Below are 13,971 nucleotides of genomic sequence, written 5' to 3'. Positions count from 1 at the left end.
TTCCCTGTCCATAAAATGGGTATAAAGAGTCCACTGAATCTTCCAGAGTCTCCCAGCAAGTCACGGGCAGAGACCGGACTCTCCCTTTCTGTTTCTCTGACCAGTAGCCGAGCTAGGAATAGAACCTAGGCACCCTGGCTCTCTGCACCCCTGTTCTCATCCCTACACCACTCCCCGCCCAGAGGTGGGAAGAGAACCCAGGAGTCCTGACTCCCCCATCACCCCCCATGCTCCAGTCTCCCGTCTCCTCCCTGAGCAGAGTCTGAGCTGTTCTGCTGGCAGCTCCATTTCCATTACTTTTGAAGTAAAATGTAAAGTATCTGCCAGGCGGCCAAGCCCCACTCAGGGGCGGGAACCTCCATGGAGCCATTTCCCAGGCCGGAACAGGTGACACCCTATCCTGATAACTGTCTAGTTTCTGAAATGGATTTTCTCCCCTCAGCTCGCTCCCCATCCCCGGGAACCGTGCAGCACTTCATTGGTTAATCTGGCTTTCTCCCTCCCTGGGGAGTCCATCAGCCTCAAAAGAGGCCCAAGCTGGGGAGAGGGCAGGGGAGCGAGGGAGAGATGAGAGTGCACAGCCCTAGCCCTAGCCAGCTCAAGGAGAATTGGTGCAGCGGGAAATCCTTTAGCTCCCTGTTTGAGCCTTGGAGCGCCAATCCTGGGAAATTAGAATGGAAAATGTATGTAGTGTTGGTTTAGCTGCTTTCCCCTCTCTGGGCAGCACGCTGCTCTCCTGGGAACCCGGCAGCGGTGAGAAGTTGATATGTTTACATCCACTGTGCTGCTTTTAATCAAACATCAATAAGTGCATGTCAGCGAAGCAAAGCTTGCAACAGAGCTGCCCTCTGAGCCCGCTGCTCCCAGAGAAAGGGGCTAATTGCTCAGCTGCAGAGCAGCTTTGTGTATCTTTCCCATGCCCCTTTGCCCCCAATCCTGCCCAGAGACTGGCTCTGCCGGGTTTGCTAGTTGATCACTTTTCTGTAGGACCAATTTTGGATTTGTAAAGACCAGAATTCCGGGGCTGCCACATTCTCCAGCCTCTGTTGCCCCACCCCCAGGCAGGAGACAGGAGAACGTGTGGGGTAACTCGGTGAGGACTCTGCAGCTGGGCATGCAAGGAGCACTGGCACGTGGCACCCTGAATTTGGCATGCTGTGAACAGCCTCCACGGCAGGCAGTGAAGAAAAGGTTTGCACCAGCCCCTGCCAACTAAATGCATGGTCTTTCCCCTCCTCTGCTCCAGCTGTGCAATCTGGATCTGAATTGCAAACAGCCTGAAATTTGGGGTTATTTGTAAAGAGCTGGACCAACACTCTTGAGTCCAGACGGAGGTTTGGACATGGCTGCTGCTTCCTAAGGAGCTGATTCCAGGCTGCCAGTCCAGAGTGGAGGCTGCTCATGGGATTCATGGACCCCCACCTCACACAAAGTTTTGGGTGTGTGGTTCCAGGCCCATCTCTGCTCTGTGCACGGGGCAGTATGTTCTTACTGCTCCCCTGGCATGTAGCATACATGAGCAGCACCATGAGGGGGAAATCTGAAAGCTCAGTGGTGTGTCAGATCCTTCAGTGCCTGGTGCCTATTGTTTACAAGCCTTTGGGGCCTCTTGACCCCTTTTTTCTGCAGGAGCATCTGCTAGGGAAGCTGGTGCAGACTGGCTGGGCCAGGAGGGTGTCGCTGTGATAAGCGAGGTCTGGGCAGGTCAGCTGATGGCTGCAAAGTTTCGTTCGAAACCATTCCACAAAAGCCAGCGCTGCCATAACGGGCTGTGGATGGGTGGAGCGGGAGGCAGCTGCGCACTTAGCTTGGTCCTGGGGCTGCTCGGTGGGTATGTCTCACTCTTCGCTTGCTTTTTTGAGTCTTCCCGTTAACTGAACCATGGGGCCACCAGGGAGCGTGTGTCTGTGCAGAGATGCGCCAGGAGCTGTGTACAGCACGGCAGTCCCCAGAGGCACAGGGTAACCAACACAAGCACCAGTAACCACAGGAATCACTGTCCTCTCTCTAAAGGTCACCTGTCTGCAGCGGGTAGCGCCTGGGCCATTAACCCCTTTCAGGATGGCCCTGGCTTTGCCTTGCTCCGCTGTGCATCTGTTATGTCTTTTCCTAGTGCGTCTCTTTGGGGAGAGATGCACTTCGGGGGCAGCTCATCTCACTACCAGACTCATGCTGCCTAATCCTCAGGAGAGCAGTCACTGAGGCTGGAAGCTCTGTGGGGTGAAGGCTGCCTTGAGATCCAAGTGTGTCTCTCCTCTGCCCCATCGCACTGTCTTGGGGTGGATTGAGCTCAAGGGGTGCAGCGAACTCATCCACCCCTAATCTTTTCTCATCTTGGCTCTTGGCAGACATACGTTTATCAGCTACACCATCCACATGTGGTGTGGCCGGCTAGAACCCAGACCTCCTGCTCCCAAACAGCCCTGTACCACTTCAGCCTCATCAGCGGCACCGATGCTAGGATTCGTACCTCTGTGAACCACAGCTACTAGAGCGAGATACGAACTCCGTTCAGCAGAGGGGAATGGGGCTTCTGGAATGGCCAGTGCATAACACCTGTCGCCATTGCAGCTGGGCTCTCTCCCCCCTGCTGAGAGGACCGTGGCTCCAGGGGCAATGGCTGCATCTGGAAGGGTGGACACAACAGAGGCAGAGGCCCACGCGGGACTCGGGAGTGACCATTGTAGCCAGCTGGGTGAGGCTAGTGGCTAGCACCTGCTGGAATTAAGCATAAAATATGACACCACACTGAGCCCCCCTGCCCAAAGAAATCCAAACTCACTGCATGCAATGACCAGACTAGTTTACACAAATGTACTGACTAGTGTGTGCACACACTTGTGCTGTGGATTGGATGGGATCAGAGCTGCCCAGCTGTGTGTCACGGGGCCTGTATTGCTAAGAGATTCTCCTTTAGCCCAAGGGCTGTGGCAGCAGGTTCTGTAATTCTGTTTCCAGTGGGGCTGTGAAGTTCCCACTGGCCTGGCATGCAGCATCGTGACAAACAGGGAGACCAAGGTGGCTACAGATTTGTTACCATGCTTTGCGCTTCTGTAGCCCCTTGAATGTCAGGATCTTGGTGCTCTTCCCAAGGCCCAGGTGGCAGGGAGGTGCTGCTGTTCCCCTTTCACTGACAGGGAAGCTGGAGCACAGAGCGGGGAAGTCACCTGCCCAAGGTCACACAGGACATCAATGTCAGACTGCAGCCCTCCCAGCCCTGTGCTTTAGCCACTAGTCGGGTCATCCGCCCTCCCCCTCGTAACACACCAGCCGTGACCCTTTTTCCTTTCTGCAGTCGCCACACGGCCAGCAGTTGTGCACTGGGGTGCTGGGAGCCCTCCCAAGGTAGGGAACAGCGACCCAGGGAGGAAAGCTCCTGCACCCATCTCTGAGCTCCCTCCTGTGTCCCCTGCTTGGCTTCTGTGTCCTGTGGTGACTCGCATGTTCCCTGGGAAGTGGTCCTTGCTTTCCTCAGTTGTTTGCCGTCTCTCCTGCCGCCCCCCCAGCATTTTGTCTGCCATGCGCCTTCAGAGTCGCACTGCCATTCATGTGTAAAGTTTTGCGCGGCCACGGCTACCCTCAGGGGCGGGCCCCAGGCGGAATTTTTACAGCGTGCTTTGAAGACTTGTCACAAGGCAGAGCTGTCCTTGCCAGCTGTCAGACACAGCCCCCGCCCCTCCATGCCCACTCCCCCAAATCTGATTTGTCTGCTCCGCACCCCACTAGCACACGCAGCCAGAGAGGAAAGGTTTCTGTAGCTGTTAATTGAATTACATTGTCACAGAAAGCCGAGAAGTCGTAGCTCATTAAACTCTCTTGTGTCCCATTATAACACTGTGTGTTGCCTTTGCGGATTGTCATTATCATATATTACTGCGGGACTCAGCAGTGCTGTTTGTTTATGCATTACATTTTTTTTCCTGCTTATCCAACCCCCTCCCCACCCCCTCAAGCCTGTTTTTCCTGCACAGTATATACCGCTCTGGGGACTGCGAAGGTGCAGCCTTCCTTGCTCGCTGGATAAATAATGACTTTTTTAGTGAAAGCCAAATTTTATTTTCCTAAAGCTAGATTAACTGCAGGCTCGGTCTGTGTCGGGGGCTCTGCGGTGTTTTGTTTTCAGTGTGTTTGTGCTTGCGAGGCGGGTGAATTATGTTTACTACAGTCGTGCCAACCCTAGTAACAGGAAAGGACACGTTAGGTAGCAGCCATCACAGCACATGATGATGGGGAGGAGGGACCACAGACAATCGGGGCTGATTGGTCAGTACATTTCCTCGGCCAGGATTCTTGTACTTTTACTGCAAATGGAATGTGGCCTGGAGAGTCGGGCGCCAAGCTGAGAGTCAGGAGAAGGGGGGTTCACAGTCCAGGTCTGTCCTTGGCTCATAGCATGACTCAGGCCCAGTCACTGAACCTCCCTGGATGAGTTTTTCCTCCCCAGTAGAATGGGGTAACCCTCCCTTGCATGAGTGCCATGGCAGTGGCTGCAGGGCAATGTGCAAAGCCTGCGGGATGGAAGCAGCTCTAGAGAGGCAAAACTCTGATTTACTATTGACAGTGTCCTGATTCTCTCATGCTGTGAATGGAACCTGAGCACCAGCTGTGGGTACACAAGCGCCTGGGGTGTGGCGGGGCTGAGTGTATTTTATTAACTGGACCCTTAGTATTCTCGAAGGCTCATTATTTGGAAGGCTTTATCGTAGTGGGAGGCCTACCAGCAGTTCCACTTTATTGTTCAGTCTCTCTGAGATGGCCATGACTTTCTGTAGCCAATTGCAATATCCAGCAAGTGTTAAATATACAAAGGACACAGGCCAGCAAGCTGGACTCTCCTGCAGATTTGCATTCATAGTTCTGTGCCTGATTGAGAGAAGGAAAAGATTGAGAGGTGCTGAAAGCAGACCAGGCCAGGGGAAGGGTAGGGACTGAGTGGCCCCCCCGGCAGTGTGAAGATGCCTGGAGGGGCCTGGCTGAGAGGCCCCTGTTTTCCAGGTTATTGCCAAGAAGCTGGCTGGCTTCCCCTTCCCAGTAATTGGTGCAATCAGCTCATTTCTCCCAGAGGCTGGGTTCCCTTGTTAGATCCGCAATAGAGGTCTCCCTACAGGATAGGGGACAACTAGATACCGGACACAGTGTTGGTATATAATACTCTAAATACTCACAAAACAAACCTTACTCACTCCACAATCACACCCAAAACATACTATACCAGAGGTCAGAATGGTCCCGATGGCCAATTGAGATTCCTTCCGATCATAAGATGCAGGGAGCTGGTGAAAACCACATCTATATCCACATGGGGCTCTGGATCAATAAACAACTCCGATTTGCAGAAATCACAGGCAACCATTTATAGTCCATTTCGTCTCATCATCGGTTCTTTTCCTTTGTTTACTAGGCCTTCTACCCACACAATTCCAGAGACAATCCTGGGTGGGCCGCCATGATCCAAGGCGTGCCATTTCCTCCAGTTCTTATACAATTTTATATCAGTCCAGCTGGTGGTGTTTCCTTTTCTGCTGATTCTTCATATTTTTCTTGGAGCATAACAAGATTGTTTTTGCACAAATAGTTCTAGTAGTTCTTGACCTTAAGTTCTTGCTTCGGTTGCCAACTTGCAATGCACATATTCATGTCAGGCATGCGTCATTCATAGCAGGCCTCAATGACCTATAACATATTACATGGCTATATGAATCTGTGCGTATGGGGTGGGGGATGGTGTTGGGAGTTCTCAAGAGACACTGCCTGCTCCCCCTCACATATCCAGAGGGAGAATGCGGTGCATGTGCTTGGAAATGCAGGGACCTTTGTTCGTTTTTCTGATGATTCCCACCTGGGACCGAGAAGGTCGCCCTTCCTGGGGCCAGGGACTCATCATCACTGTTTTAGGGTGTTCACTGGCCAAAGCTGGCCTTTCTGTCGGAAGCTGGTCTTCACTCTACAGTGCCACACAGCTGCCCTGTTTTCTTTTATAGCATTGACCTTTGATGAACACAAAGGCTGGTTTATAATCTGCAGTCTTATTTTTCACCTTCTCTTTGGTTATTTTTTGGGGCAGGAGAAGGCGATACTAGAAGTTCAGGAGACCACGGTATAAGAGAAGTCTTGCCGGCGTTTTCTTTCCAGCATGCCTCTGAATTGTTAGCTCCTATTCCTCCACTGGGACTTTACTGTTTAGCTATTGATACGGCACAGGACGCGAGTTACATAGTTTGCAGTGACCTAGAAGCACAGGGTCCCTGCTGGAAGGAGCTTACAATCTGATCTTGTGTGAAACTGTTCTCCATTCCAGGCTTGGGAGTCCTAGGAGCTACGGGGGAGAGGATGTGCCAGAGTAGGACTTGGAGCAGAGAGGAGTGTTGTGGTTCAGATGGCTGGATCAGGGTGGGGGTGTGCTCCAGGCTGAGAGGAGCACAGGGCAGAAGGCTCAGAGATGGCTGGAGGATGGACCATTACAACGGTTAGCTATGGGGCAGGGAGGAAGACAAAAGGAGGTGGGGACGGGAGTGAGTGGGGTTGTGCAAGCCCTAGAAGGTCAGGACAGCCTTCTTCTGACTGCCTGGTAGCCTGTTGCATATGGTGTTGGTGTCGGCTTGGCTTCCAACAGCCCAGGGTCCACCACGTCACAAGCTGTCATGCCAGTAGCTATCTTTGCTGGCACATCTCAGAGCAAGGAGACTCCACCCCTTCTCCAGTCTTCTCTTCAGGCTGAAATGAAACCAGGGCTGTGCGAGGGGGGTGGGAACCAAAGCCAAGACCTGTCCTAGCCAACTTGTACTGTCTCCAAGCCCCTGGAAAGCATTGTTGTTGTCCAGTGACTGTCAGAAATGTGACAGTTGGCCCTCAAAGCTTGAATGACTCCCAGCATTAAAGGGTTTCACTCCAGCCTGCACCAGGCCATACTGGGGCTGTCATCTTTTCCAGGTAACCTGTGTGAGGCTGGTGAAAGAATGTGCAGCTGCTCCATCTCTGTTTTCATGTGATTGCAGACCGCCGTGTGACTGCTCACCTATGCATTGTAGGAAATGCCAGCTGAGCCAACCCATAGTTACTGGGTCAGTCTGATCTGTCGTGGAGCCGGTCAAGAGTTGCCCCTTTTAGCTTGGAAAGAGACGCTAGGAAGGGCATGCCTTTCTTTTTTTTTTGGTTAAATATTCCATATGGATATAAAAAAATCTTGGCATCTGCAATGCAAAGCCTGACTTGTTGATGTAAAATCGTACTCTATATTCTGCCCAGGTTTATATGAGTGAATTATGCAAATTTTTGATGGAAAAATATTCCTCCTCACATCCTCGAGAGTGTAAAACCTTAGTCAATAATTCATAGTCGTGTGTCTCAGACTGGAGGCTTTCTCTTCATTATAACTTGCACCTAGTTATTTGTCTTTCACATTTTATTGTATATGCTGGTGTAATGCTATGCATTATAAAATTTATCTGCTTCATTGTTTTATGATCCTGAGCTGTATAATGCAACAAAACGATTCTGTTTCTGACTGCATGGCCTATTGGCAGTATCTGCAGCTGATAAACGGCATTCAGCCACCTCACTGATGCTGTTTGTGGGGTAAACTTTGAGCTGAGTAGGGAGTTGGGTGGACCCTGCCCACGTGCCTGAGTATGGCAGAATTGTCTTTAATTCTCCAAGTGCAGCAGTGGAAATTAACTCCTGTGTGTCTCAGCACATCCCCAGCACAAGGGAAATCTTGGACTGGTTGGAATATGCTTAAAAACACAATTAAATGTGCCCATGTGGTGGTGGTAGTGGTTTGTTGTGAAGGGTACGGAAGTCCCTCGCTGTGTCGGTTAATACAGAAGTGTGTGTTCACTAACAACTCCTAATTCTCTAGCCTTTCGCCCCGTGGAGCATGGCTGGAATCTGGCCACACATGTAATACATGTTGTGTTCTCTTTAACATTTAGTGGGCACGTAGTGCAGAGTAAGGACAGTTAGCTGAGTACTGCAGTTAGCCAGGTCCTTTCACGTCTGAGCGCCTTGCAGTGGGGAAGGGTTTTATCCGCACAGCTCCCCACGGAGGGAGGATAGTATTCTCACCATGGTACAGCTGGAGAGATGAGATGTCGACATCTGTAGCTCAGCTGGGAGGTAAACCCAGATCTCTTGAGTCCCATCCACTGCCCTGCCCACTAGACCGCTCTTCCTGTCAGCCCCCTCTTTAATGCCTGGTTGGTTAGTAGAGCCGGAGAGCAACGTTCATTAGGTATCTGATTATTGCTGGCTCCTATGGGGCTGGCAGCTCCAGACACATCAGCTGCTGCCATTCAGGGCACAGGGATGGTGAAGCCAGCAACAGAGTGCAGACTTATTCCTGGCGCATTTCAGCCTTGGAGCCCCGCGGTGGTGCCCTCTCTGGCCGCAGAGCTTCCCAGGCTAACTGAATAGGGAGTAATCCCCCCTCTCATGGGCACAGCAGCTCCTGGGGACCCCGCACATGGCTCTGATGTTCTGGGCTGTGTGTGAATGAAGAGTACCTGGAATGAGTACTGCAGCCTTGGGAAGGCAGCAGGGAGTCATGGTTGGTGGTTGGGGGATCGCTGACCTTAGTGCTCGGCAGTAAATCTGCTTTGAAGGCAGACAGTTTAGCCTTGGCCAGATCAATTTGCTGTAATTGTGAGCATCAGAACAGTGCAGTTTCTAAGTTCCCCTAGGTCTGTTCTGCCTCACACCTTAGCACGTGTCTCTGAAGCCTCTATTACTCATTTCTTCCCCTCCTCTCAGTCCCAGCCATGATCACGTCCCATCCCAACACGACCATTGCGATCAAGGGCCAGATGAAGGAACTGAATTGCACAGCCCGAGGGGAGCGGCCAATCATCATTCGCTGGGAGAAAGGCGACACTGTCATCGACCCCGACCGCAACATGAGATATGCCATCTCCACCAAGGATAATGGTGACGAGGTCATTTCAACGCTCAAGGTGAGAGAGCTCTGGGTGAGATGCGCTAGTGCTGAGGTCCGTGAGTGGAGCGCTGGTGCATTTCACACTCCAGCGGGGTTTGGTTACATTTCTGATCACAAGGGGTCACCCTCCTCTTTCCATTTGCTGCTCCCACGACCTGTCTGTTCCGGGAACAGCCTGAGAGCAGTTTGACTGCACACACGTGGCATTACTCAGGCTGCTCTGTAAAAAGTACCTTCCCCCTCAGCTGGGGAAATTGTTGTAATTTCTTATGAGAATTTTTTCAGTTTTACTGAAAAAAATTAAAACTCGAGAGATGATTATTGGATGTGTGGAAAAAGGGAAAACTTCCAGTGAAATTAATCTTTTCCCTTGATTCATCCAAACAAAGATGGAAACTTTCCAGCCCGCTCCAGAGGAGAAGGTGTGTGTGTGTGTGTGCGCGCGCGCGCGCATATGCGCATGCTCCTCGGTGCCGGCTGTCACAAGCCTGGGTGGCACAGTTATCACACCTGAAGAAGTAGCTCAGGTCGTTCTCTCCTGGCCTGGGGTTGGGTTTTCATTGGGTGTTATTAGAGATTGGCAAGCTCATTTGGATGGCACTTGAATCCACTGAAACGTAAATTCAAAAATGTGCCTCATGTGAATGTCGCTGGGGTTTGGCCAGCTCTTGAGAGATGCAGAAAAATAGAGGGGAGAAAAGGAATCTAGACATTGGCCTCAGTTTGGGCTGGGGAGAGACACCTGGCTTCAGCATGCAGGCTCTGTACGGCATGGATGGAAGGCACTTTGGGTAGCTCCACCGGCTGTCAGCATAACAGAGGGGAGAATTGGGCCTGTGTGTTTTCTGTTTAGTGTATGTCACCAGCTGTACAGTTACAGTGCTGTGCGAATAACAGGCACGTCTCCTGCATTAAGGCATATTGCACCCTCACTGTCACAACGGCAGCAAAATGGCCTCATTCTTACCCCTTACATATCCACAGCTTAAACCAGCTGACCGGGGGGACTCCGTCTTCTTCTCCTGCCATGCGATCAATTCTTATGGTGAAGACAGAGGATTGATCCAGCTCACTGTCCAAGGTACTTGTTTTCCACCTGCTAGGTAGAATCATAGAAATGTGAGGCTGGAAGGGATTGGGGGAGGCCATCTAGTCCTTCCTCTGTGCTAAGATAGTATCAGGTAAGCCTAGATCTTCCCTGACAAGAGTTTGCCTGGCCTGTTCTTAAAAATCTCCTGTGCCGGGGATTCCACAACCTGCTTTGGAGCTTGTTCCAGAGCTTAACTCCATAGAGTTAGACGTTTTTTTCCTAATATCTAACTGAAATCTCCCTGGCTGCAGATTAAGCCCATTACTCTTTGTCCTGCCTTCAGTGGACATGGAGAACAATTGATCACTGTCCTCTTTATAACAGCCCTTAATGTATTGGAAGACTATTCTCAGGTACCCCCCTCAGTTGTCTTTTCTCAAGGCCAAACATCCCCAGTTTTTGAACCTTTCCTCATAGCTCAGGTTTTCTAAACCTTTCATCATGTTAGTTGCTCTCTCTGGGACTCTCTCCAGTTTGTCCACCTCTTTGTTAAAGTCCGGCGCTCAGAATTGAACACCTGACAGGAACCTCAGTCACCTGGGGTGGATTCTTCATCACTGGAAAATTTTAAATCAGGTTTAGATGTTTTTCTAAAAGATCTGCTCTTGTTAAAATAGGCATTAATACCAGAAGTTCTATGGCCTGTGTTTTGCAGGAGGTCAGACTAGATGATGAATGTGGTCCCTTGTAGCTTTATAGCCTACGAATCTTTGACCCCACGGGGATGAAGAGAGCATACCTGTTCATGCAAGCATTTAGTCATGCATTCAAGTCCCATTTAGAGGAACTTAAGCCCTTGTTAACGCATATGCAAGTGCTTTCCTGAGTCATGGCCTATGAAAGCATGTCGCAGAGAAGGTGCCAAGTACAAGATCATGTGCAGTACATGCAGGAAAGAGACTGCACAAAGAGGTCTGCTTCTTACTCCCCATGCCACTTGCCCATGTGTCTTTGCGTTATATTTGCTCACTTCATACAAACCAGGCTTAATGAGCGTGAAGCCTGCACAACCGATACAGCTACGGGAGAGGGAGCTGGGTCTGGTCTGCCTTCAGCGTCATCAACAAAATTGCCAGCTAAATTCTGACTGCAAGAGCTTTTGTGATCTTCTGCCCTGAAATCCATTGGGCCTTAAAATGCAAGTCAGCTCCTGCAAAAAAATAAAGTAACCATCCAACTTGCTTCCTCTGTGGGGGAAGGGAAGCGTGTCATCATCAGGGGTGAAATGGTTTTCATATTGCTGGGAATGGTTTATTCACTTGGCCTCAACTTTTTCTCTCCAAGAGCCTCCTGACCCTCCAGAGCTGGAGATTCGTGAAGTGAAAGCCCGAAGCATGAACTTGCGCTGGACTCAGAGATTTGATGGAAACAGCATCATCACTGGCTTTGATATCGAATACAAGAATAAGTCTGGTAGGTGATTGTGTTTCCCCCTGCTAGGTATGTATAATCTAGACTGAAACAAATGTGCTTCGATGGAGTTGTTATCCATAGGTACAAATCTAAAACAGCGGAAGAAGACAATAGTCTGTGTGTCAGCATAGGAGATTGTGTTTACTATGCTTGAGGAAGAACTTTCAATTAGAGCTAGTAGGGATAATTTCAACAAAATGGCTTTTGTCAGAAAAGGCATTTTGCAGGAAAGGGTTGGTTACAACAAATTTTTCAACTCAAAAAATTTCTGAGGAAAGAATTTTCTGAAGTTGTTGAAACATTAAATTTTGACATTTTTGTGAAAAATTCTAGTTTTCTGGTTCAAAATTACTTTTCATTTCAAAATTTCAGCTAATTATAGGGGAGGGGTTGGTTTGCAAATATTTTTGATGTTTTGATTTTTTTTGGTCAATTCTGAACAGGATTTTTTTTTTCAAAATCTCAAAATTGTTCATGGGATGGGAAACCTGTCCCCCCCCCCCCCCAGCTCTACTTGGTACTGCTGGTGAGACCCGAACTGCTGGAAATTACCAGGGTAGTTTTTCTGCTTCTTGCTGTAATAGTGGATCAGAATTGAGTTTTGCATGGAGCCTTCTGCTCCCAATGCAGTAAGCTGGTGGCTGATCTTACTGTGACTTTGCAGATCAGTGCATGCTCTGAAAAGGGGAGTTTTATAGCCCATGCCTGCAAAGTTTGAAGGACTGAGCCACTTGCATTGGTTAAAATTACTTCTGAGCTGCTGCAGCTGCTTCCTGTGTGCACAGGGGCTGCCCTGGGAGAGGGGGCTCTGGTCCCACCAGCTCAGGGATGGGAGAGGGGCAGGGGGAAGAAACACTTCATCTTCCTCCAGCCAGGACCCTGGCACCCTGCCACTGAGAGAGCTGGGGCATCAGTGACAGGGAGGGTGTTGAGACCTCACACATACCCCAGTCTTTCTTGGGGAGAGGGGTCTCCTTCTGGGACTCCTGCTGCCACTTCCTCCACTTCCTGAGGACAGGTGGGGCCATTCCAGGGAAGGGAGGGGATGCAGGCCTCGTCTGTGCATTTTTGCATGGTGTTTAAAGGGAATATTCTGCATCCCGGTCTCTTGGATGAAGAAAGGAGAGAGCAGCATTAATGAAATATGTTAATTTGTGTTAGATGGGAGCATTTGAAAGGGAATGTTAAAATAGACAATATTTGCAAACAGCCAGGTCTGGAGTTATACAAAATCAAGGAGGGAAAAATCTGGCATCTCGAAATGTGGGAGCCAGATAAACAAAGGCCATAAGTAAACAGTAAAATAGTCATCCCCGGCCTGGCTGTCCAAGCTGATGGAAAAAGGCACTTTTCAGAGACGTCACAGCGCCTTGCAGAATACTGGGTCGAATCGACTCAGAAATTCCCCTGAGGGCCCATGGCCTGGGAAGCACAGCTGGGAAATGCCGTTTGCCGTCGGAGATCCCATTTTGGACCTCTTGCTGTGATCCAGCCTGGGCCAATGCCCTGTAGTGAACAGTGCTGCCAAGAGAAACCAGGAGGAGTTTTGTTAATTTCTTCACCTGAGCTTCCCAGTTGGTGCCTCTGCCTGGCACGTTTGGGCAGCACGTCTGTGGTGATGCCACACCTGAAGCTGCGTGCATAGCAGCCATTTTAAACGGTGTTTCTGTGCTGAGGATGCTGTTGGTTTGGTTTTTGCACATGACAGTCATGGCTGGACAGTGAAACTAGCCCAGTTCATTCCCTGTGCAACTCTCCTGTAGCAACTGGGCTGTCAAAGCTGCAGAGGAATGTTTACGTCACACTCTGATCTCGAACGCGCCTTGTGTGGTGGGGAAATCAGGAAAACATTTCATTTCAGATTATTGATTTTTATTTTGTTAAAAAATGAATCCAACATCTATATGTGGTTTGGTAGGAAGATAGAGATTCCTAATCTTCTGGTGGTATTTCAGGTGCCTTCTTTTGCAAACCTAAGATTCTGCTTCTTTCCTACACCTCCACTAGAGTCTGTCACTTTTCAACAATGTCTGTACAGGAGATGAGCTGCTGCTGATGATTTTCTGAACAATCAGATAGGAAATGAAAATATCTCAACTTGTGCTCACCCCATTAAAAATAATATCTGTGTCTGTCTGTTTTGCTTCCAAGTTAATTAAACCCAGGCCCAACACAGAGTCCCGTACACCTCACCCATGTACCGCTCCAGCTCCTCCTCAGGATAATTTTAGGCATTAAGGGTTTGATCTTGTAGGGTACTGAGCAATTCCTGGGAGCACCGAAGAGCCTCTGCTCTTCTGGGGGCCAGTGGGGAGAGAAGTGCTCAGTGCCTTGGGGAATTAGGTCCTAAAAGAGGGAACTTCAGCACCCTGCAGTTGAGAGTCAGCACACTCTCGGAAGCAGGTTCATGCATGTCCTGGCATTACCAAGCACTGCTCCTTCTCCATCTTCAGCACTCCTTGCTGTTTACAGACGGTTCCAGGTGCTCTGCCCTGCGTGGGTGGCATAAATGTGTCCAGGCACTGAGGATTTGGCA

General features: G+C 49.9%; 1 protein-coding gene across 2 annotated transcripts in view; it reads left to right on the top strand.

Moving 5' to 3' along the window:
* Positions 1-13,971, top strand: part of DSCAML1 (DS cell adhesion molecule like 1) — a 342,519-nt gene that overhangs the window by 243,041 nt on the left and 85,507 nt on the right. For both annotated transcript variants that reach the window (XM_030538636.1, XM_030538637.1), the window contains exons 12-14: positions 8,749-8,948; positions 9,917-10,013; positions 11,307-11,435. In XM_030538636.1, coding sequence (XP_030394496.1) covers positions 8,749-8,948; positions 9,917-10,013; positions 11,307-11,435 — 426 coding nt within the window. The remainder of the gene's footprint in view (positions 1-8,748; positions 8,949-9,916; positions 10,014-11,306; positions 11,436-13,971) is intronic.

The sequence above is a fragment of the Gopherus evgoodei genome, chromosome 19, assembly GCF_007399415.2.
Source record: "Gopherus evgoodei ecotype Sinaloan lineage chromosome 19, rGopEvg1_v1.p, whole genome shotgun sequence".
NCBI classification, from domain to species: Eukaryota; Metazoa; Chordata; order Testudines; family Testudinidae; genus Gopherus; species Gopherus evgoodei.
The sequence above is the reverse complement of the archived record's forward strand: the minus strand, read 5'-3'. Positions and strand labels throughout refer to the sequence as shown.